This window comes from Mya arenaria, chromosome 8 (assembly GCF_026914265.1).
Source record: "Mya arenaria isolate MELC-2E11 chromosome 8, ASM2691426v1".
NCBI classification, from domain to species: domain Eukaryota; kingdom Metazoa; phylum Mollusca; class Bivalvia; order Myida; family Myidae; genus Mya; species Mya arenaria.
The window spans coordinates 60,932,587-60,959,332 of NC_069129.1; the positions used below are offsets into that span (position 1 = coordinate 60,932,587).

At 37.6% G+C, this 26,746-nt stretch overlaps 1 protein-coding gene across 2 annotated transcripts; it reads left to right on the top strand.

The window, feature by feature from the left end:
* The first annotated feature begins 3,743 nt into the window (after nt 1-3,743).
* LOC128244764 (nibrin-like) lies at nt 3,744-26,701 on the top strand. 2 transcript variants are annotated; one of them, XM_052962825.1, is made up of 17 exons: nt 3,744-3,877; nt 8,551-8,684; nt 9,685-9,827; nt 12,236-12,395; nt 13,075-13,178; nt 13,431-13,548; nt 14,998-15,173; nt 16,061-16,152; nt 16,746-16,821; nt 17,490-17,604; nt 17,833-17,936; nt 18,929-19,562; nt 19,941-20,015; nt 21,885-22,070; nt 22,930-23,043; nt 24,970-25,019; nt 25,806-26,701. In XM_052962825.1, the coding sequence occupies exons 1-17, from the start codon at nt 3,847-3,849 to the stop codon at nt 25,846-25,848; spliced, it is 2,355 nt and encodes a 784-aa protein (XP_052818785.1). In that variant the 5' UTR covers nt 3,744-3,846; the 3' UTR covers nt 25,849-26,701. The 2 variants fall into 2 exon arrangements, with proteins under 2 accessions (XP_052818785.1, XP_052818787.1); XM_052962827.1 differs by having other exon boundaries at nt 16,749-16,821.
* The last annotated feature ends 45 nt before the right edge of the window (nt 26,702-26,746 follow it).

The following is a 26,746-nucleotide window of genomic DNA, read 5'->3' on the forward strand; positions in this document are numbered from 1 at the left end:
GTGCGTTGGTCGTAATATTGGCCATTTTCATCTTTTAATAAGACTGTCACTTAAGCATTGCAAAAATACGCCCATTCAGGAAGCATTGCTCGTAACGGTCGTTACTAATTCGCTCGTCAACGTCCATTGTTTGTTGAAAACTCTCTAATAGGTAAACAATACAATTGTGAAGGAGATGTACCTCTATCAAAACTTCGCTTATTGACATCAGTGCTATTTGCGAATTGTGCATTTATTTGTTAGTTTGCAACTCTCACAACATATGTCAATTAATTTATTAGGGTCTAGTATGTACACAGTGGGGATTAGAGGGAGAGACATAATTAAAAGTTTTAACGTAAAATGTTCTGTCTCTCCATAAAGTATAATACAGCACAGATTAGAATATGGTATAGCACTTACTAATTATTATGCACCAGTTAATTGTAACCACGGCCCCTCCAGGTCCGGGGAATATCGGAGACTTTGACTTTCGGTTCACCAAATCCTAGGTAAAATGCCCGCCCTGCAAGAACAAACAGCAGGTAAAATCCCCGCCAAATGCCCCCGCACCTACGTAAGGCCCATTCCCCGCTATTTTCGGCGCGAAAACAAATCCACCGCATTCACTCGGCTTTGCGGGGCCACCTGAAAGGTGAGAACACGTCCCATATCCCCCGCTATCCCCGGTATACCCCCGGACCTGGAGGCCGTGGTTACAATTGACTGGTGCATTACTTATATTGTTTCTATAGCCCCAAAAGAAAGTGTTTACTGCTTCAAAAATACAGCTTACGTAGCTTTTAACAGCTACCTGTTGTTAAATAAACCGTTGGAACGTTGTCGAAATAATTCTAAAAGATAGTATGATATTAAACGAGTTTGGCGTGTGTTAATTTAGATAAAAATAAACTATGTGGTTTTGCCGATAAATTTGACATGGAGTGTGTGCTCATTTACGCGATCCTTGCAAGACTGACGTGACCCAGAAACGCACGTACGGAAATGCGTAACATTCGTTAGAAAAAGATAACAAATATAAATCCAAATAAGAAATAAAAACTAAGGGCTAAGTGGGTATAGGGATACGGGAAACTTTGCCCAACTGTATAAGTTGCTTGATACCGTATTTTTACTCATTCTTCCGCAGTAATATTTTTTTTTGAAAACAATAAGTGTGTCTGTACAGTACGCTTTCTTTTGCTTGAACAATGAAATATTCAACATGACTAGTTTGTTTCCTTTGGAAGGTAGGTATTTTATCGCTGTTAGTGTACTGGTAACTGGTACCCTAATGATGTTTACGAAGCCGTGATTTTTGAAATGGCAACGTCATCAAATTCACCATACGATGACATTTTTTTTGGTGAGACAATCGACGACAATCAAATGTATAAACTGTTTACCGCGAGTTCTAAGGACGATGTCCATAAGTATACGTTCCCTTCTAGGTTGGTATCTATGAGATCTAGTGGGAATGGGTTCGTACATAGCACTTGTAGAACATCTTCTCCAAGTCTGGAGCAATGTCGTCAAGGTAATCGGAAATCATGCCAAGTCAGAAGGTCAGTTTTAATAATGTCAGACCGCTGATAATTTCACAGCAATCATGAGGGGTGAGAAGTAAGATATAGACCGCTATGTATGAAGCCAGAACAATTCCGTTGTGACGAAAACCGACAAATTCGTCGAAGCAATAATATTCAGCGGCAAACAGAACATAGCGCAAAGGGGTCATGAGATCCCGAGATCCAAGTATCTATCCACAAACATTAAATGAAATCCTATTCTAATATTGGGGTTTATCGCTGACGAAGCGACCGATGCTAGCAGGTACGGAATGCCGTTAGGGCCATCGCCTATGAACAGGATGGAGAAAATGGCGCTATATTTAAAGTACACATGTATTACGATACAATAAAAGGTGAACTGTGCGAAGACTTCATTGTATTCGCACAAGTCAACCACAGCTTCCACAGGGGAGGCATTGGCAGATGCTTTAGTGCAAATTTGATCAGTGCAGTACGGACGTAGAAAGTCTGTACACACTGTAAGACACATAACCATAACTTGGCAATCAAATGTCATCAAGACATAGTATATGACAGAGACAAATTTGCACGAGAGTGTCAACGACTGACTGTAAAGAGGACAATGTGATGATCTGCTACATACACAACCTTGGAAAAGGGCATAAAAAGTAGCTACCGATGCATCGTATCCTAACATTAGGGTATGTTTGATAGTACTGCTGTGCATACCAGTAGCTACGGCAACGGTGGAGCGCTCATTTTCGACTATGTGCCGATTTAAGACATATCTACGTAGCACCATGTTTACGGGGCGAAATTCAGGTCTGGGCTTAATTAACATTTATCCCAAGCGTGAAATCGTCGCCGAGAAAGTTGCGGATATCTTTGCACGAAAAAGAGATCGCTGTCTGGCTCGGTTGTTAAAGATTTACATTGCTATTGACTTTCCCATTACGATGTGTGCATTACTGTGCAGGCGAGGATTTGATCCCTCATACCAGAGGCGATATACACCCATTGCAAGGCGCATTGTTTGAACCTCGCCATATTCCATGTATCCACAGAGGTTTATGCCAGAAACCTAATGAGTAAGGTGCATCAGGTGCATCAGAATATCGATGACGTGTATCAAGCCTTCCACGCATGCCTAGATGTGAATGAAACCATTTTTGTCCGCGACTGTAAGCGGTGGCGTACGTGGTGGACGGACGCGACGCTGGCGGTTGACCGTCAAGCTGCCCCGGTATCTCTAGCGGAATCAATTACCGGCTTGCAAATAAAGCCCTTTACCCAAGCATATGACACGGTCTCATCTTTTCAATGGTCATGCCGGTGTCTACGGCAACAGCCGAATGGTCGTTTTCGGTGATGAGAAGGTTTAAGACATACCTAAGAAGTACGATGGGTACCGAGCGCCTTTCAGGTCACGAATGTGTATAGAGAAAGAGAAATCAGTGCCGAGTGCGTTGTCGACAAGTTTGCTCACCAGCAAAACAGACGCCTTGCGTTTGTGTTCAAGGTTTAAAACTTAATGTCGCTTGTGAAAGACACCATAGGGACATCTCATGAAATCAGTTATGTTTTATAAAATGTACTGTGTGTCAGAGAAACAATATAATTATTAACATTTGACCTATCTGTTTTGATATTACCAAATATGTCGTCAATATAGCCTCTGGATAGTCACGAAATGCCAGTCGGGGTGGCAAGGGAGTACATTTCAAAATGGCTCAGATACGCCCCTGCATACCCATTGGCTCTTAAAAATGGTTGTTTAAAAAGTATCTTTATTCAGGCGACAACTGGATTCAACAAGCATAAATTTCATCGATAATCAAGTTTCCTAGTACTACCCTCCAGTATTACGCTCTAATGCCAAGCACCACTGGTACCACTTTATTATTATGATTACATCGTCTGTGATATCACGACAGGGTGGAACCCTTGATCCCCTTCTCCGTACGTGGACGCTCAACTATTGAACTACATGTAAGTATCGTTGTGCAAACCAAGAAAAAAAAAAAAAAAATAGAGCTCGGTTATGATGGCAAATGAGTCATGATGGCCATTTCAGACAGGGTTAGGCCAATGTTGAGTTACTCATGGTCTAACTCCTCGCGGTTGTCACTTTTCTATGCTATCTCCTCATGTTATATAATTATGTAGTGTCAATTTCTCAAGGGAGCTTATTGCGTAGGAGGTTAATCGATTGACTGTTGTCCGCTTGTTGTCCGCAATCAAACTGTTGACTGCTACTTACAAAAAAATTAAACCGCAAAGTATTAAAGTTACAAACAACGTTGAATGGTTGTACAAAAAGGTTACCGATACAAGGATGTGGTACATCATATCAAGCAGTAATCCTGGTATGAATAATATATTTTTTTAAATCTACACGATTTTTGATTGCTTACAAAGTGACCTGTGTGCGGACATAAATATTTCGGATGTTGTCAATATCAGACACTTTGTGTCATAGCGAGGTCTCAAAACCAGTACCTCTTATAATGTGTGTGTTGACTTCACAAAAAACATAACTCACCAACTAAAGAAACGTTTGATCTGACAGCAGCGCACTAACACAGAGCCGTGTCTGTCCTCAAAATTTCAATTAACGACACATTTCGAGGGTTTTAGCAAGGATTTTATGCACCAGTCAATTGTAACCAGGTGGCCCCGCAGTGCCGGGTGAATGTGGTGGTTTTGTCTTTGCTTTAAATATAGCGGGGAATGGCCTTACCTATGGCCCCAGGGGTGCTGGGGCATTTGGCGGGGATTTAACCATCTGTTTGTCCCCTCAGGGCGGGGATTTTAGCCGGGGTTAGCTAGACCGAAAGTCAAAGTCCCCGCTATTCCCTGGACTTGGGGGGCCGTGGTTACAATTGAATGGTGCATTAAAAGGACAGGATGCGGCAGGAAAGGGGCAGGGTGCTAAGAGCGGAAAGGGTTTCAAGTTCAACTGCCAGATATGTAAAGTGTGTTTATATTTATAAAAAATTTATTGCTTTTAAAGAAATTAGATCATGGGCATTATGGACATGACATTATGTACCATATATAGAAACATAATAGACCATGATGTATAATTTTATTAACATTTTTATGCCTCCGAAGCTGGGCATATTAAAATCGCACTGTCCGTCCGTCCGTGTGTCCGGCTCAATAACTCGTGTCCGGGCTGTAACTTTCCCTTGTAAGGACAGATTGTAAAATAACTTGCCACATGTGTTCCACATACCAAGACAACGTGTCGCGTGCAAGAACCGTGCCCCTACCTCAAAGGTCAAGGTCACACTTAGTCTTTATTCACAAGGGAGTGCTGCATAAAGGACATAGAGTATAGGTTGTCTTGTCCGGGCTGTAACTTTCCCTTGTATGGACAGATTTTAAAATAACTTGCCACATGTGTTCCACATACCAAGACGACGTGTCACATGCAAGACCCGTGCCCCTACCTCTAAGGTCAAGGTCACACTTAGTGTTTATTCACAATGGAGTGCTGCATATAGGACATAGAGTATAGGTTGTCGTGTCCGGGCTGTTACTTTCCCATGTATTGACAGATTTTAAAATAACATGCCACATGTGTTCCACATACCAAGACAACGTGTCGCGTGAATGACCCGTGTCCCTACCTCTAAGGTCAAGGTCACACTTAGTGTTTATTCACAATGGAGTGCTGCATATAAGGACATAGAGTATAGATTGTCATGTCCGGGCTGTAACTTTCCCTTGTATGGACAGATTTTAAAATAACTTGCCACATGTGTTCCACATACCAAGATGACATGTCGCGTGCAAGACCCGTGTCCCTACCTCTAAGGTCAAGGTCACACTTAGGTGTTTATTCACAACGGAGTGCTGCATATAAGGACATAGAGTATAAGTTGTCGTGTCCGGGCTGTAACTTTCCCTTGTATGGACAGATTTTAAAATAACTTGCCACATGTGTTCCACATACAAAGACGACGTGTCGCATGACAGACCCGTGTCCCTATCTCAAAGGTCAAGGTCACACTTGAGTGTTTATTCACAATGGAATGCTGCATATATAAGGACATAACAGTGTCGGTTGTCAACTATGGGTGGTATTTTTTATGTTTAGAGGCAATTTAAAATAATTTGCCATATGTATTTGACATGTAAAGGCAAGATCAACTTTTCATGTACTGACCTTGTTCATAGGTCAATGTCACAATCGGGGGCATTCATCACATACTGTGACAGCTCTTGTTTTTTTCTTTATTCTCCCCATCGTATTCATACATGTACTTTAATAAAAACTTGTATATGAATGTTCATTTTGATATAGAACCTGGCAAATTCCCGTGAAATTCCAAACAGTTGATGTTGATAATTTGACGATTTTCACATTCTTGTGGAGACCAGTGTCGGAGACCAGTGTCAAGTTGTTTATCTTTTTACTATAGACTTATTTACTGGAATTGTACTCTGGTCTCTATGTCCCTGATGAATGAAATGTGAAACTATGTCAATTGAAACAGAACACGGTAAGAAAACAAACAAATATATACAGAAAAGGTTTATTACACAAAGCAATCAAGCACATATGATAAGAACGTATGAACATACACATCAATATAGCAATAAATTTTAAACCATGGTCCGATATATGCGGAAATAAAGTACATTATAAAATTAAACAAACTATAAGTAAAATAATAAATGATAGTCTTTAATGTCCTGAAATATGGTACATTATCAAGTTAAAACAAACTGTAAGTTAAATTTTAAATCATGGTCTGGTATGTCCCCAAATATGGTCTGTTATGTCTCCAAATATGGTCGATATGTCTGGTCAGTATTGTACATGGTTTGAATTTCCTGACACCTTTTAACCAATACAAAAGAAAATTTGACGGTCAGAGTCTTGAGCATTTAATTCTAGGAAGGCAAAAGGCTACCCATGCTTGTCTCCATGAGGGCAGAAGGAAGCTATTGAAAAAGAAAATTGTGCAGCACCCTTCTATAACCCATCAGCTTCTGTAAAACCCTACATTTCAATGCATGTGTAAAAAAGTTTGAAGGTTTTTGTTTGGATTGCACTTGATGGGACTTAATAATAAATAACTTTTCAACTCAAAATCGTTATTTCCCCCATGGCTGGAGATGATCATAATATATACAAACATTGATAGACAAAGAACACATAAACAAAAATGATACAGTTCAAATCAAATCAAATTTTATTTTCAGTCGGTATGACATAACAGAGAAAACATTAGCTATGAATAGCTATGGAGCGACTTCATATTTATTATATCAAGCATATATCTATATAACATATTTAAGTTAAAGAAATTGTACCTTACTAAAAATGAATTAGCACATGATTAAGATAAAAATACAGATGTCATATACAGTATACACATTTAAAAACTGGGATGCTGGGGCTAATCTTGACCGTAGTCTTAAAAGGTCTTAAGATGAAATTTATAAAAAAACTGAAAGGAAAAAAATAGCACAAGTGTGCATTTCTTTAAAGGATACTAAAACACATATCAGCTTAAATCAGATTCAAGATGACCTGATTAGCACCAGCCTCTCAGAAGTTGCAGCAAACATTTATGCAGTGAACATGCAAGCGCATTAATATCATTTAAAGCAAATGTAAAGGTAAAGGATATCTATGACAAAGCACTGATTAGAAATAGATATGATTGATGCAATACAGGCTAGGTAAGCACTAACCGTAACTAAACTAAAAAGCATGGCAAAAGCAAAGCATGGCAAAAGCAAAGCATGACAAAAGCATGGCAGAATGACAACAAACAGTCAGGGATGAAACAAAAAGAAGGGAAGGTTTAACTATGAAAAGTGCAACAAGAACACCTCCAACTCTGTCCATTCCATGCGTTGACCAAACTCTGAAACTGGTTTGTTTCATCATGAAAGCGCTGGGGGAGTGAGTTCCAGAGTTTGGGCGCCTCTGACCGGAAAGAGTTGAGGCTTTACTTTGTGGTCCTTACCTGGGGTACCTCTGCGGTGTTACTATGCCTAAAAGAATAAGTGTTGTTTTTTATTTAACTAAATCGTGAAGATAAACAGTTCAAAATTATAGCATATTGGTGTCAAAATATTTATACAAATATTGTTGAATATAGCTTCATATCAAAGTATAAATAAAAAGTTTATACTCTACATGCAAATAAAATTAGTCTATTTGACTTCCATGATGGTAAAGTCGTATGTGATCCGCTGCTTGGATGCAGAAATCTTGTCAAAACGAGATTTATAGCAGTGAGTTATAGCATACATTATTTTTTTTATGTTAGAAAGATAACATGAGCATGGATTAATTGATAAGTATAATCCAGAAAAAAATAAAAACAGACATAAGTTGTCATAAATTATTTCAATGCTGATCATGTCATGTCATGTCACCTAACAGCATTACTTGTTCTAGCCTACTATCAACCTACCTCCAGATTTCAAAGCTCACAGTATACATGAAAAACAAATCTATACAAAACCACTACATTTCAGGGGCAGCTCACTGTTAGGGGGTCGTCTTATAAGCAGATCACCTTATAGGCAAGAAAATGTGGTAAATAGAACTCAATATACCTTAGAATTACTGTCACAGTAAGGGAACTTCTTTTTTTTGTAAATTCTGAGAACACATTGTTCTTTTACACACGGCCCAAAGTACGAGTGCACACTAAAGAGACTCATCACTATCAACTTAATCATAGTTGACAAGAGGTTACATACTTCTAGTGACACCAAGCATTTACTTGGGGAGAGTGGCCTTGTTATATGGGCAGGATTCCCACGGTCAGGGAAAAGTTGGGGAATTAATAAATTGGTCAGGGAAATTTACAAAATGGGTAAAATTCAGGGAACCACCAGGGAAATTTGCTACCTCAGATTGAGAGCCGTGGAAACAATTTGTAAAATAGCAGAAAGATGGAAAAGAGGCTAAGGCAGTTGGCTGATCGGGAGGATAGAGGCCAACATTATTAATTATAGACATATAAACTGATCTTAAGCATTAATGTGTTTTAATGGGTTTCAGATCAAAAGATTGTGATACTTTGCGAGAAGACATACGTTGTTGGACGGCGCGATTGTGATGTTTTGGTGGTGGGGGATGCAACTGTGAGCAGGAAGCATGCGGAAATATCCATGACTCACTCAGAGGGTAATCTGGTAGGTCCCATAAATACACTATCATAATAATGATATGTTTGTATGCACGAATACACCTGTAATAAATTGATACTTTTTAAGAAATAAAACAACAGTTCAAAGTAAAAATCAGGCAAAACTTCAACCCTCCAAGATGTTTTTGTGCATATTGGAGGTTTTCTTTGGGGAATGATCGTACCACAGACTTACTTTCTCTGTCTATAATCATAATTTTAATCTCTTAATTTCTGGGAAAAAGCGGAATTCTTAGATTTAGTAAAAACAATGCATTTTTCCCAATCAGACTCATACTTGTGTTGTATGTTATTTGGAAGAACTTGATATACACAATGAATGTTAGTTTAAAGCGATATTTAGGCGCCTTTTTATGTGTGGAATTTGTGGCCACCTAGCTATTAATTAAAAAACACCATATACAAAGGGTAATATTTTTTTTATCTGTACACAAATCATTTGGTTTTTCAGTGTTGATCATAAAAGTCTAATCCGTAAAACTTAATAATGCATTAAAAAAATATTTGTTTGGCATCACCCATTAACCCTTTTCCTGCTACTGGCTTTCTCAGGTCCAGCTAATAAAATCACATAGTCACCTCTCTTGTGGTCAGGTCTTCTCAGACTTACTAGTTTTGATAAATAAATGAAGGACTTTCAATAATACCTTTCTCAGTCTTTATTAATAAATACTTTCTGACAACACAGGTTTCTACAAATATTAACAAAAGTTATTAATGAAACAGAAGATGATGCTATTTATGTCCAAAGGCGACTCCTTATGTTGATACCCAAATAATAACCTACATGTATTATAAGCACAGGTCATTATGCTGCATGGTTTATTTATATGGTTCGCATTCACCCTTTTATCTTCTTATCATTCATGTTATGCCTTTGTGAAATTATTCTCTGCAATTTCCTCACATGATCTCCAGCACTGGCTGAGCTGATAAGTAGTTATTTCTATAGCAGTATAAGGGTATCCTTTAAATGTTTCTTACAGGGTGATGTGAAACGACTGCCTATGTTAAGGTTGAAAGATGTTTCCAAGTTTGGCAGCTACGTGAATGGGAAGAAAATTGATGGGGAACACCTGCTGTCAGACGGAGATAGGCTCTACTTCGGCTCACCCAAGAGTGCTTTCATGTATGGCTAATTGTCTTTGAGAGTTAGTTTTGTTAAAACTACTTGTTCTTGCGTGGCCAAGTAGTCTTACAAAAGTACTGTTTTACTGATCTACTGTAATCTTGGCCAACTTTGTGCAACTGGTTGATGGATTAGTGAGTAAGTTTGTACCAATGCTTTAAATCTGAAAGACAATGCAGAAGATCTCAATGTAAAGAATTGCCCTACATTTGTATGACATATAGCATCGCAAGACATAGAGCTGACCTATGTTTGTATGACATATAGCATGTCAAGACATAGAGCTGACTTACATTTGCATGACATATAGCATGTCAAGACATAGAGCTGACTTACATTTGCATGACATATAGCATGTCAAGACAAAAAGCTGACTTACATTTGCATGACATATAGCATCTCAAGACAAAGAGCTGACCTACATTTGTATGACATAGAGCATCTCAGGAAATAGATATGACCTACATTAGGATGACATATAGCATCTCAGGACGTAGAGCTGACCTACATTAGGATGTCATATAGCATTTCAAGACATAGAGCTGACCTACATTTGCATGACATATAGCATGTCAAGACAAAAAGCTGACCTACATTTGCATGACATATTGCATGTCAAGACATAGGGCTGACCTAAATTTGCATGACAGATAGCATGTCAAGACAGAGAGCTGAACTACATTTGCATGACATATTGCATGTCAAGACATAGAGCTGACCTACATTTGCATGACATTTAGCATGCCAAGACATAGAGCTGACCTACATTTGCATGACATATAGCAAGTCAAGACTTAGAGCTGACCTACATTTGCATGACATATAGCATGTCAAGACATAGAGCTGACCTACATTGGTATGACATATAGCATGTCAGGACAGAGAGCTAAAGCTTACCTACATTTGTTTGACATATAGCATGTCAAGACATAGAGCTGACCTACATTTGCATGACATATAGCATGTCAAGACATAGAACTGACCTACATTTGCATGACATATAGCATGTCAGGACAGAGAGCTAGAGCTTACCTACATTTGTATGACTTATAGCATGCCAAGACATAGAGATGACCTACATTTGCATGACATATAGCATGTCAGGACAGAGAGCTAGAGCTTACCTACATTTGTTTGACATATTGCATGTCAAGACATAGAGCTGACCTACAATTGCATGACATATAGCATGTCAGGACAGAGAGCTAGAGCTTTCCTACATTTGTTTGACATATTGCATGTCAAGACATAGAGCTGACCTACATTTGAATGACATACAGCATGTCAAGACATAGAGCTGACCTACATTTGCATGACATATAGCATGTCAAGACATAAAGCTAACCTACATTGGTATGACATATAGCATGTCAGGACAGAGAGCTAGAGCTTACCTACATATGTTTGACATATAGCATGTCAAGACATAGAGCTGACCTACATTTGCATGACATATAGCATGTCAAGACATAGAACTGACCTACATTTGCATGACATATAGCATGTCAGGACAGTGAGCTAGAGCTTACCTACATTTGTTTGACATATTGCATGTCAAGACATAGAGCTGACCTACATTTGCATGACATATAGCATGTCAGGACAGAGAGCTAGAGCTTACCTACATTTGTTTGACATATTGCATGTCAAGACATAGGAGCTGACCTACATTTGCATGACATATAGCATGTAAAGACATAGAGCTGACCTACATTTGCATGACATATAGCATGTCAATACATAGAGCTGACCTACATTGGTATGACATATAGCATGTCAGGACAGAGAGCTAGAGCTTACCTACATTTGTTTGACATATAGCATGTCAAGACATAGAGCTGACCTACATTTGCATGACATATTGCATGTCAAGACATAGAGCTGACCTACATTGGTATGACATATAGCATGTCAGGACAGAGAGCTAGAGCTGACCTACATTTGCATGACATATAGCATTTCAAGACATAGAGCTGACCTTCATTTGCATGACATACAGCATGTCAAGACATAGAGCTGACCTACATTTGCATGACATATAGCATGTCAGGACAGTGAGCTAAAGCTTACCTACATTTGTTTGACATATAGCATGTCAAGACATAGAGCTGACCTACATTGGTATGACATATAGCATGTCAGGACAGAGAGCTAGAGCTTACCTACATTTGTATAACTTATAGCCTGCCAAGACATAGAGCTGACCTACATTTGCATGCCATATAGCATGTCAGGACAGAGAGCTAGAGCTTACCTACATTTGTTTGACATATTGCATGTCAAGACATAGAGCTGACCTACATTGGTATGACATTTAGCATGTCAAGACATACATTTGTATGGCATATAAAAAATTAACTTTATAAAAGATTATTCTGTTAAAAGTACAATGTTCTATGCTGTTACAGGGCAGTGTTTGAGCCGCTTGCCCTGACAACATCCTGCCTTGACGTATCTGCCAAGAAATCTGTACGTCAGCAGTTGATCACTCTGGGGGGTCACATGACAAGTGAATGGCAGCGGGGATGCTCTTTACTGGTCATGAGCAAAATCAGTGTGACCATCAAGGTATATAGGTGTAGTTTGGTTTAGATTTTCATTGTTTTGATATGCATGGAAGCCCATTGTGATCATATAAGGTGACTCAAAGTCTGATTCTTAATTGTTATTAGCTCTACTGGCCGAAGGCAAGAAGAGTTTATGCTATGGCGCTGTGTCCATCATCCATGCCTATATACTTAACAATTGCTTGTGAATCGGATAAAGTGTATCTCAATCAAACTTTTCACAGTAGTAAGATATCTACGAGAGCTTGGTTCCTTTCAAAAACCAGATCTGCCATGCCTGACTTGATTATGGCTCTTGAAGCGGTGTTGCCCTATTTATGAGGGAGAGAACTAGTACAGAGTGTTGTGTATTATTGTGGTATTACTCTCCCTTTGCCCTCTGTTACAAATAAGCAGGAACACATACGGTTCACTGATTGCTTCCCTTTGAATGTGGATTCAGTATGTAACTAGTATGTACATGCTTAATAAAAGTATACCCCAACAGACATGCCAGTATGAGGTACATGGGCCTCTTGTTCTAAGTGGTTTGATAATATTTAAAATAGTTTCCAGAATCTTTAAAAAAAAAAAAAAGATATTTAGTGAATGGCTCTTAAAGATAATGATCTGATATGTCAACACTGGTCTTAAAAAATTAAACGAAAGCATTTTGATTAGGTCATGCTTTTATTTTGCAGGCTATCTGTGCGCTGGTATCCCAGTGTCCCATTGTAACCCCTGACTACCTTGCCGCCATGGTGACACACCTCCAAGGCACCACAGAAAAACCAGATCCCTTCAAGTATGACCTAAATATTGACTAACATTTTGAACTCGACCTCACTGTCTCAGTGTAATGCATCAACATATTTACATACTGAAAAACAAAGCAAAATCTGCTGTAAAGGATTCTACACTATAAATGCAACAGTTTCCTTATTTACCATTTTAAATGTACATGTACCTTACTAAAAGTCACTTCCATTGCCAACAATGGTGTAAGTACCATATCTTTGTTTTCCCTACATTACTAAGATGATTTCCAATATTTCAGCTTTACTCCAAACTTGGCAGAAACTCAGCTTGATCCATCCGAGGTGTCATTCAAATCAGACATCCGCCGGAAAACACTCTTCCAGGGGAAAACATTCGTCTTCCTCAGTGCCAAACAAGTATATACATGTATTGTAAATGTCTTTTAGGCTTTTACATAAATATTTATTTTTTACACCCGATTGAAAAACGATTATTACTTGGGGTTCATCCTTGGCTTGTAATCAGCGTCCACCCAAGTTATCAGCTCTTGAACAATGTTTATTGGTCAAAGTACTTTGGACAAGGTTGATAAACAGCCTTATTAAATAACTATTAATTATTTGCCCTTAAACACAGCATTTGCCTCGTCCAATAATACAAAGGCCTCCTCTATAGCAGTGCCAAAGTGATAAAGATATAAAGCCTGCATTAAAAAGAATTTGATTGGCTAATTAAACAGTGCCATAAAATGATATAGATTCGCAGCTGGATATTCAGAAACGGCAGCCATTTTTTTTTAAAGTCAGTATTAAATCGTTAATAATTTTTTAATAAATTTAGTGTTTAAACTTTGAATCCTTTAAGTGCTAATACGAATGCCCTCGGACAAAAAACAGGGCCAATATCAAATCACTGATTTATTAACATATATTATTGCTTCATTAACTCCTGGCCCTGCAACCATGAAAATACTTTAGTCAAGAAAAAAGAACATGTTGACAAGATTCCAAAGAAAAATATTTCTAAAGCAAACGATGTATATTTTTTGGAAAATGTTTTTGTAAACACATTCCATGAGAAAATACTTTTTTAAAAATTATAACATACAAGATTTTGAATCAAAATATGTGGAAAAATGAGATTGAGACTGAGATTTGACTTCAGTAATTTTGTGATATTTGGGGCCCGAGTTTGTCATCCTTTAATAGTCTAGATTTGACGAAATTGACCAATTTACATGAACATGTTTCCTCTGATCGTTGCCACAATATTGACCTTTTCTGCATTTACTGTAAACAGGGTTTATGCATAAAACTTCGGGTAAGTTGAACTTCAACCATTATCCCATCTTTCTGAAATTGATTACAATGAGTACTGATATATAGCATCCCATAGTTTGAAATCTATTTTTTTTGAGAAAGATAAATGATTTTCTGTGTACTGATGGCTCCTATGGATGACATATTTGGCTCTGCAAGACTCTTATTTCTTATATGAGTATACTTGAAATCATTCTTTGTGTTTCTGGGTTGAGTTAATTCATTTGAAAATGCCTCTCAAAAACAGAAAGTATGAGTGTCATTAAATTTCCGCTAAAAATATGCTGAGATGTTGTGTCAAATAATGTCGGATGTTGGAATAAGTTAATAAATTCAGATTGAAATTGTATTTGTATCAACTGTATACATTAACAGCATGATCTACTAGTTACTGGGGGTATGAATCATACTACGGTATTTCTTTTAAAAGTAAAAGCAACAATATTGAAATGGCCGCATGGAAATACATGTACTTCAATGGTTATTTTATGAATTTTGATAATCAAAAACAAGTGGCTAGCACTTTCAATGAGGAATATATTTCAGTTTAAGAAGATGAGCTTTGCTATAGAGCTGGCTGGAGGTGTTCCAGTGTTGATGGAGGAGGGAGGGGAGAAGTCCGTGCTGCTAGCCAACCAGACAATAGTCATGAGCTGTCAAGAAGGGGGGTTATCACATAAGGCGCGGGCCTGGGTCACGCGGGTACAGCAGATGCTTGATAGGTGAGATCATGAGATACATACAGAATCTTGTATTGCTTGATTAGTGTGATAAGAAAGGCTGTACTGCATGTATGTTCATATTAATCACATACAGGTATTTTTGAAACGGGACATTGCCAGTATTGAAAACAAAATTGATGTCAAGGACAAAATGTGATCATCTGAAATAAGAATTTTGAGCTGGTCCATTCTTAGAAGAAAAAAAAGTTTGGCTATTGTGATAGCCTTGGTGTATCATTGTCTATGGCATCATTAAAAAACTGGCCATAACTCAAAATACTCAAATGAAATTGGTATTGTTAGAATCAATATGCATATGTTTCAGCAATGCTCATAACTCTTCCTTCAGTAATTGTTCAGTTATGCACCTTGATAATTTGAAAAAAATCATGCAAAAACTTAATCGATAACTTAATTATCAGTCAAGATATTCTCATGAAACTTTTTACACATGTTACTAGTGATAATATTTACACAGTCATTGAAATAAGACTTTTGGATGAACAAGCCCGAATTCTTATACTTTTGCTTGGCATTAAATTTTTGAACAAGCCCTGCTATATAAAATTCAGAATTTGAGCAAGCCAGAAAGACATTTTACCAGTGCAGGGCTTTCGGGCTTGTGTTGATTTCAACCACTGTGTACATATATAAGAAGGCTTATAACTCAAACTGAAATCATTGTCATGTAAAGTCCCTTTTATTGGCTGAATAAATAAGTCAAAAGTTGGCATTAATTCGGTGGTGCTCTTTACTATAATTGCAGCAACCCTGAAAACATTTTACAACTGCGTAGCTTGAAAATTTAATACATTTGTTAAACTTAATTGGCATCCTTTTGATTGATATACATTAAATGATTCCACAATCTGATATTTTGTCCATAGGCAGGGGAAGCACATGGTTCAAGATGCAGAGATCGGCTATGCTGTGTTATACTGCTCCACAGAGAAACACTGCAACCCAGACTTTGCCACTGGTATGTATGCATTTTGAATAACTTATCCAACTCACCATCCCAGTTCAGTATGACAATGACACAGTTTATTTGGTATAAGGCCTACGGCCCATTACAATATACAGATATATAGTTTTAATTTTCAATCTTGTGCAACAGTACAATGAAACAACTACGCAGTTTCATTCTTCAAGTCAAACTTTTCTTTTATTAAATGCATGGTACTAATATGTAGAGAATGGCATAGTAAATGGCAGACACTTTTGCAATATACAAATTGCCATCCTGATTTTACCTCAAGTATGCTCCAGCGGGATTGCTTACTACTGTGTATAATGTGTTTTTATTTAAAAATAATTAGAAATGTTCTCACAAAAGACATTTGTATCAATAAATACACATGTATTCAGCAAAGAAAGTATTTTATTCTTATATTTAAAATCTGCCGAGTTGCAAGCTAATTCACTACATATATTTTCCAAGTCAAATATGTTCCGATTTAAAAAACAAACATGTTTGTTCTGAAATCTTTTAAGTATTTACAGCTATTTTAGACACCTAGAACATACAACTATTGTATATTTGTTCAATGCAGATTCCTTTTAAATGTTTAGAAGATGACCTCTCAAAGCTGCCATCCCAGACCTTGTCACAGATGGAACCATTTGTGTCCAATACAGAGCTGGACAGGTGGGTGGGGAATGGCTTAATGATTATCACTCTGATAGGCAAAGTTAATAACTGTTTTTATACTACACATATGGGCTTGTTTTTTGCATCTGTATTTTACAAAAAAAACTTAAGGTATTGTCATATTGTGCAAAAACTTTAACCTTGAATATTACTCAAAATAAGTCAAAGATATTCAAACGAAACTTGGTACACATGTTGCCAGGGACAATATGCACATATCAGTCATTGAAATTAAACTTTTGGATTAACAAGCCCGAATTCTTATACTATTGCTTGGCATCAGATTTTTGAACAAGCCCTGCTATATAAAATTCAGAGTTTGAGCAAGCCCGGAAGACATTTTACAAGTGCAGGGCTTGCAGACTTGTGCTAATTTCAACCACTGACATATACAACAAGGGACATCACTCTGGGTTTAATCATTGTAGAGTAATGCCCTTTTTTCAACTGAAAGGACAGCAGTACAACTTTGGCTTCATTGCACTTGTTTTATCAACTAGTGTTTGACAAATGTTCATTTTAATTTTATGATGCTCATTTTTTTTTTTTTTTTTTGATAGATGATGTTGATTTACTAGCAATGAAAAAAATTGCTAATGTAGTAAACGGTTAGATACTTTGTGTTTATGAAATATACTTTAAATAAAGTGTGTTTTTACTGTCAGGACGACTCGGATGAGCCAGCTGCGGAGGCAGGGTGTTGACTCTCAAGCCAAGGTAGACGAGACGAGACTGTCCGTACAGACCCAGTCTCAGACTACACAGCGCAAGTCACCCAAGGTAAGACTATCATTGATAGATACAGAAAATGAGTCAATTTTAAAATGAAAAAGTATTGGTATAAGGTTATTCAAATGAACAGGTCCCACAGGACTTTATTAATTTAATGTGGAAATGTTTTATCTTTGTGTATGAAAAAAATATGATACTAATTTTTTGCAATCAGAGCTAAATAATATCTAAAACAGACAGTATTCTCCATTCAACACACTATGTATTATATTTAAGGTTGTGGAATTGCAGAAAAAAGTTTCACCCCAACCAGAGAAAGACCGCAATTCAAAGCAGGAGAAAATGACTTCCAATCAGTCTAATACACCCAACAGAAAAAGGTGAGTTTGTTGACAACAGTTTATATCTATGGTGAACTAATTTGAATGACCTCACCGCTGAAGTTCAAATACATGTAAGTAACAATGCATGTCATAGCAAATGTGTTCTTCAGTTCTGTCTGGTCTTGGTAAACAAGAACAATTATAGAGCAAAAGAAAATTTGTCAACTAATGCCCCCGAAAAAGGAAAGCAGAAATGTCAAAAATACCCATCCGCTTTGTATGTGCACACCTTTTTTATTTTAATAAAAATATATGATTTCCTATCACATAGAAAAGTAGAAAAAACTCCTTTTAAACAATCTGTTAAGCCTGTGCATTTTTGTACAAAATGCAGGCACAGGATATGTTTTTATTATGAAGCATTCAATGATTATTATGTCTTAAATGAATTTAGATTTTCATTGAAAAAAGTAAAAATTTGTGATTTGAAGAGTTTTTTTTAACAGCAAGGGTGTTAATATTACCAAAAATTTAAAATTTCTTAGTAGGTTATTTTCACATCCTAACTGGGAGTAGGATTACATATATATTATTGGTCCCAAATCCTACGTACAGTTTGAGGAAAAGTATTGAATAGTTACTTGCCATCATAAAAAAAGATGTCATGTGTAATTTTGAAAGCAGGCACATCATATTATTCTTGCATATCAGACATGTGATTTCGTATTTTTCCTTTGTATTCCCCACTCTTGGTTATAACAAATCAAAAGTCACAATGTGCTATTTCAGAATTATAGTTAAATACGTAATGATACGCCATAAAAGGTGAGGTGTTATAAAAGGGCAAAATAAAATATATTTATAGAAGTCCATAGCTGGTTTTGCAGAATCTGTTTTGCCACAACAAATTGAATCAAATTTGCTAACTGTCTGATAGTATAATTCTATTTCCCTCTATATTAATTGATACATATATTTCCCTTTTTATATAGTGGAATCTCATAGAATTGTTGATACTTCTATTTAACCTCTTTTTCATGTCTATCCAGAGGTCGAGCTACTGAGCTGGAGGAGGAAGATCCTGGTTCCCTGAGCAAGCGTATGAAAGCAGAACCAGTCACACCTGGGAAACTGGCTCAACAGTTTGCTTCAACAAGTAAATCAAGCACACCTCATGAAGATTCATCTCATGCACCTAAATCAAGCACAGACTCAAAAAAGTCCAGAAGACTGCAAAAACTAGATGAATGGGATGAAGATGATGAGTTTGATTTCTCGTCAGTTGACATCATAACAACACCGACCTCAGGCAGTGGGAAGGTCATTAAACAGGCTCCATCCCCACAGAGGGCTTCCTCACCCAACAGGTCAAGGTCAAGGTCACCACATCATCAAACTAAAGGAAACAAGAACAAGCGACAAAAAGAGACAGAAACAGTGAATGAAACAACTGCTCATAAGACAATTGCTAATAGAAATGTGCGTTCTAGGTCAAAGTCACCAGCTCCTAGTCCGAAATCACCCTCAAAAAGTTCAAGGTCAAAGGCCTCGGGACAGACTTCTGGACAAGCTGGGATTATTGAAGTTAAAACAGAAGTGTTGTCACCAGAACCCAGGGCTGGTCAGGTGATCTACGACAGAACCAGGACAAAACAGGAGAGGGTGATGGAGGATGATGATGATGTAGGTTTATAGGAGACTAAGAAGGAAGTTTTGTAGATACAGAAATTCTGGTACCATTTCTTTTAGTATTAAGCAAGTTACTTTTTTAAATTTATATTGTTGTTTTTATGCAATAAGTTGCCCATAAGGTTAGTGTGTATCATTACTCAGTTGCCTTATCCATTTTGTGAAATGTCTTTAAGACAAAAAAAACAATTATGGGTCAAATAAACATGTGGTAAACGCATACTTTCGCTCTTGTTGGAGGGGGCCATAGAAACTTAAGGAAGGCTTACATGAAGCAATGCTTCTTTGTTTTAAATGCATTTTGAAAATTTAAAAAATTGTAAAATAATAATTAAGAGAATGTGTCTTATCAATTTTCTTCTTTCCTTATAGACAGGAGACACAAAGCAAGGTGTGCTGCAGCCTGGAGTTCCATCTGGCTTCCTTACCACAACCAAACCCATACAGGTATGTATCAAACATCACAAACCCATACATGTATGTGTCATACATCGCATACTCATACAGGTATGTGTCATACATCGCATACTCATACAGGTATGTGTCATACATTGCATACTCATACAGGTATGTGTCATACATCGCATACTCATACAGGTATGTGTCATACATCGCATACTCATACAGGTATGTGTCATACATCGCATACTCATACAGGTATGTGCCATACATCGCATACTCATACAGGTATGTGTCATACATCGCATGTTCATACAGGTATGTGTCATACATCGCATGTTCATACAGGTATGTGTCATACATCGCATACTCATACAGGTATGTGTCATACATTGCATGTTCATACAGGTATGTGTCATACATTGCATACTCATACAAGTATGTGTCATTCATCGCATACTCATACAGGTATGTGTCATACATCGCATGTTCATACAGGTATGTGTCATACATCGCATACTCATACAGGTATGTGTCATACATCGCATACTCATACAGGTATGTGTCATACATCGCATACTCATACAGGTATGTGTCATACATCGCATGTTCATACAGGTATGTGTCATACATCGCATACTCATACAGGTATGTGTCATACATCGCATACTCATACAGGTATGTGTCATACATTGCATACTCATACAGGTATGTGTCATACATTGCATATTCATCATACAGGTATGTGTCATACATCGCATACTCATACAGGTATGTGTCATACATTGCATGTTCATACAGGTATGTGTCATACATTGCATACTCATACAGGTATGTGTCATTCATCGCATATTCATACAGATATACATCACATACCCATACAGGTATGTGTCATACATCGCATACCCATACAGGCATGTGACATACATCGCATACCCATACAGGTATGTGTCATTCATCGCATACTCATACAGGTATGTGTCATACATCGCATACCCATACAGGCATGTGTCATACATTGCATGTTCATACAGGTATGTGTCATACATTGCATACTCATACAGGTATGTGTCATTCATCGCATATTCATACAGATATACATCACATACCCATACAGGTATGTGTCATACATCGCATACCCATACAGGCATGTGTCATACATCGCATACCCATACAGGTATGTGTCATACATCGCATACCCATACAGGTATGTGTCATACATCGCATACCCATACAGGCATGTGTCATACATCGCATACCCATACAGGTATGTGTCATACATCGCATACCCATACAGGTATGTGTCATACATCGCATACCCATACAGGCATGTGTCATACATCGCATACCCATACAGGTATGTGTCATACATCCCATACCCATACAGGTATGTGGCATTCATCGCATATTCATACAGATATACATCACATACCCATACAGGTATGTGCCATACATCCCATACTCATACAGGCATGTGTCATACATGGCATACCCATACAGGCATGTGCCATACATCCCATACTCATACAGGCATGTGCCATACATCCCATACTCATACAGGCATGTGTCATACATCGCATACTCGTACAGGCATGTGTTGTACATCCCATACTCATACAGGCATGTGCCATACATCCCATACTCATACAGGCATGTGTCATACATGGCATACCCATACAGGCATGTGTCTTACATCCCATACTCATACAGGCATGTGTCTTACATCCCATACTCATACAGGCATGTGTCATACATCGCATACTCGTACAGGCATGTGTTGTACATCACATACTCCTTTATGTATGTGCCTTTTGTTTACTTACCATTGCATAGCAATTTGTTGTGGAGGGCTAAAAAGCATATGTAGCACACTCCTGACAAAATGAGACATGATAATTTGAACATTTTTGCCCTCAGGGTCAGGTAGAGCGTCACCGTGATTATGAGGAAGACACTGAGTTGCCGAGTGGTGTTGTACAGGTGGAAATGGTCAGTCTGGTTGCTAGGCGACCCAGGCCTCCAGAACAAGGGGCTGGAGACTGTCCTGAGGGTTTCACTCGCTGGAGGGGAAAGGTGGTCAGGAATTACAAAAAGTTCAGGAAGGTGAGTAGTAGAAATGGTATCAAATCAGTGAATGCTTTGTAGTTTTCTCCATGGAATCCAAGGACTTCCTTGCAATTTATAGGGCATTGAAATTTTTTGTTTGTAATATCAGTTAAGTGTTTTTCATTTTAATTGATCATCATACTCTTAAATTATGTTAAGAGGTCTGTGAGAGAGGCCCTTAAAAGCAAGATACTTGAATAACTAATCATAGACAATTGAGTACAGTAAGAGGTATGTGAGAGAGGCACTTCCAAGCAAGACTCTTGAATAACTTATCATTGACAATTGAATACAGTAAGGGGTCTGTGAGAGAGGCACTTCCAAGCAAGACTCTTGAATAACTAATCATAAACATTTGAGTACAGTAATGGGTCTGTGAGAGAGGCACTTCCAAGCAAGACTCTTGAATAACTTATCATAAACATTTGAGTACAGTAAGGGGTATGTGAGAGAGGCACTTTAAAGCAAGACTCTTGAATAACTAATCATAAACATTTGAGTACAGTAAGGGGTATGTGAGAGAGGTACTTCCAAGCAAGACTCTTGAATAACTTATCATTGACAATTGAATACAGTAAGGGGTCTGTGAGAGAGGCACTTCCAAGCAAGACTCTTGAATCACTAATCATAGACATTTGAATACAGTAAGAGGTCTGTGAGAGAGGCACTTTAAAACAAGACTCTTGAAACACTAATCATAGACATTTGAATAATATATGTGAATGTTAATTTTACAAATCCTTATAGTAGGTTACACATACATGTATGCACTAATGTTTCTATTCAAATAATTAGCTTCAGTATTCAATTTTGATACACATTATTATCCCTTGTACATTAGTTAACTTGCTTCCAGAACTCCAATGCCGGATGTGAGGCCCTGCCACGGATTATCGGAGGCAGCGACCTGGAGGTGCATGTGGCACAAAGATCCAAAGAGCTTGATGATTGGTTCCGTGACACCATGCAGGTAGGCACTAGCTTCGCAAGATACCAGAGGTTTCTTAGGCTTGGTGTAAGGGACCCCCTCTTTCAAGTTTGTGAAAAAGGATATGTAAAATCCTGTTAATTGAATGAAAGTTTGCTTTTTTAGCTCAACTATTGGAAAAATAGGTGGGCTATACTACTCCCCCCGGTGTCGGCCTCCGGTTAAAGTTTTAGGGCAAGTTAGGATTTTCACTTATAAGTCCAATACCCTACATTCAATTGACTTAATACTTCACACAGTTGTTCAGGGCCATCACATGATGAGGTTAGATAACTCCATATTATTTTTTACACAGATTGTGGCCCCTGATTGACTATGGAACTTGGGTTAAAGTTTTAGGGCAAGTTGGAATATTCATTAATAACTTCTATATCCTTTGTTTAATTGACTTAATACTTCACACAGTTGTTCAGAACCATCACACAATGAGGTTACATAACTCCATATTATCCTAAATACAAGTTATGGCCCCTGATTGACTTAGGTTAAAGTTTTAGGGCAGGTTAAAGTTTTAGGGCAAGTTGGGATTTTCACTTAAAACTCCAATACCATTCATTCAATTGACTTAATACTTCACACAGAGGTTCAGAGCCATCACATAATGAGGTTAGATAACTCCATATTATCTTTTATACAAATTATGGCCCCTGATTGACTATGGAACTTAGGTTAAAGTTTTAGGGCAGGTTGGGATATTGTTTAATAACTTCTATACCCTTCATTCAATTGACTTAATACTTCACACAATTGTTCAGGACCATCACCCAATGAGGTTACATAACTCCATATTATCCTTAATACAAGTTACGGCACCTGATTGACCTAGGTTAAAGTTTTAGGCAAGTAAAAGTTAAGGGAAAATTGGGATTTTAATAAAAAACTTCTATACCGTTCATTAAATGCACTTAATAAAATTCAAAATTATTTATGACCATCTTACAACAAGAAGCATAACTCCGTTTTAAGCCTAAATACAAATTATGGCCCTTGAATTTTTTTGAATTTTTTTTTTTGAATTTCCTTTGAAAGGCATATTTCTATATTCTTAACCACATTTTCATAACGGGAAATCAAGTTATTTGAATGACTTGCGTCATTGTTTGAGTGGGCTGGTGGGAGGGCAGCATCAAAGTCACCTTATGTATCGAATAATTTTAGTTAGGTTTGACATAAAGAGACCAAACTTGGTATCATTACATCGTTATTGTATTCTAAGTCAAAGCGGTGTAGTTGAGTGCGCTGTCTTACGACGGCTCTTGTTTTTATAAACACTTGAATTTTAGAGAACAAAAAATTGGTTTGGCCTCAAGAGTAGATCTTATTTCTTTTCTATGTCTGACTTCAATCAGCAACATTCAATCATGCTCTTCCATATTGCCACATCCACTCTTCCATATTGCCACATCCACTCTTCCATATTGCCACATCCACTTTTCCATATTGCCACATCCACTCTTCCATATTGCCACATCCACACTTCTATATTGCCACATCCACTTTTCCATATTGCCACATCCACTCTTCCATATTGCAACATCCACTCTTCCATATTGCCACATCCACTTTTTCATATTGCCACATCCACTCTTCCATATTGCCACATCCATTTTTCCATATTGCCACATCCACTCTTCCGTATTGCCACATCCACTCTTCCATATTGCCACATCCACTCTTCCATATTGCCACCTCTGCTCTTCTATATTGCCACATCCACTCTTCCATATTGCCACATCCACTCTTCCATATTGTCACACCCACTCTTCCATATTGCCACCTCTGCTCTTCTATATTGCCACATTCACTCTTCCATATTGCCACATCCACTCTTCCATATTGCCACATCCACTCTTCCATATTGCCACATCCACTCTTCCATATTGCCAAATCCACTCTTCCATATTGCAGGCGGAGAGCCAACAGTCCAAGGATGATGAAAAGGCAGAACAGATGTTCAAGTAGGTGGCTTGATCATGCGACTTACTTTTAGTGATATTTTTGTACTTCAGGGCTAAAATATAATCACACAACTGTGTACATTAATGGTAGACACATGAGTAATTGGCATAACATTAGTTTAAACATGTTTATTTTACAACGATTGTGAAACAAGTTATAACAACATTATATTAATCACTTTCGTTGGCACGATTTTACGTGAGAGTGTGGTCTTGTAGTGTGGGGGAAACCAGAGAACCCGGAGAAAACCCACTTGTCTGGCTTGGTGACCACATACCAAACTCACATTGGCATAACATTAAATTCATATCACATGTAAACTATTTTCCCCCCTTGCATATGTAGCACACTCCTGACAAAATGGATTTCAAATTTGATTGAATCGAAGTCAATGTACATTTGTTTGTCCATAGGGGCTATAACATATTATCCTTGGTTTAACCTGATATATATTTTAGTCAGAGCAGCTTGGCATTATAACAATTGCTACAGTAAGAAATGCATGAAATTGTGTGAAATTACATTTAAAGAAGTCAAGTCTTCTTTTTTTTCATACATATGATAAAAGAGTACCGTGCTTGACAAGGGGGTTTACTTGACAGACCACATTCTCCCATATCATCATGACAAGCATGATTATTAGAATTAATACTAACAGCTGTTTGTAAATAGTTCAATGTTAATAAGATTCAATGTTGATGACTGCAGCCCAAAGCGTAGATTAGGAAAAAGCTATCAACTAATTACAATAGAGGTAAAAGAAATCAACCTGTGTGTTGTTTCAGCTTTGACAGAGGTGCCAGCTCAGGCAAGAGACGAGGACGGTGATAGGTGCAAGCGACACGATCCTGGATGCCATCCATTATTGTATTCACATTCATTGTTACATTGGTTTATAGTAAAATGTTTCAAAAAGTTTATTATCAACTTGCCTGCTTAATGAGGATTTTTTTGATATTGCCTTTGCATTGGTTGTGTTATGAGTGTTGCTATCTACCTGCAAAATCTTCAGTGGTGTCCAGAACTAGGAAACCATTATAGATGTTAAACAGGAAACTTGGTGCCCATGTTTATTATCACCAAAAGCGCATGATTGTGTAGAAACCGCATAACTCAAATATTTTCCCTTTTATAGTTACATCACTTGATAAACTAAGAAAACAGACAAAGCGTGTGGTGCTCTATTATCTTTATCTCACAGTTTGCAATCGGAGACATGCCACAAGTAAGCATTGCAGTTATATGCAAGGCAAACTTTTGAATCAATTCCTTATGTGTTATCTTGAAAATATCTTACTGTAATGGCTTTGAGATAATGCTTTACACTAAACACTTGATTTTAAATGAACCGGATGAACATTGGTAAAAGTTTGAAACCTCAAAAATATTGCAAATGGGTGTGAAGAAAACGGTTAAGGTATTGTGACAGCCTTTTTAACAGACAAACTTTGGCCTTTGGCTCCACAGCGCTATCATTACAGTACATTATATAGAATTATTATACCTCACTTCTATAGAACATATAGTAAAAACGCCATGGCAATATTTTCAACAATCACCCTCTGCCGCACTGTTACCCTCAGACATTACGAAATTGACAATACGCCACAAATATGGCGTCATGTTGGATTTTTTTCTTATAATTCTACAGATTTTGTTTGGATAATAAAATAGATATTGATTTCGCCTCGGTCGACAGTATTTACCTCCGGTTGACAATATGCAG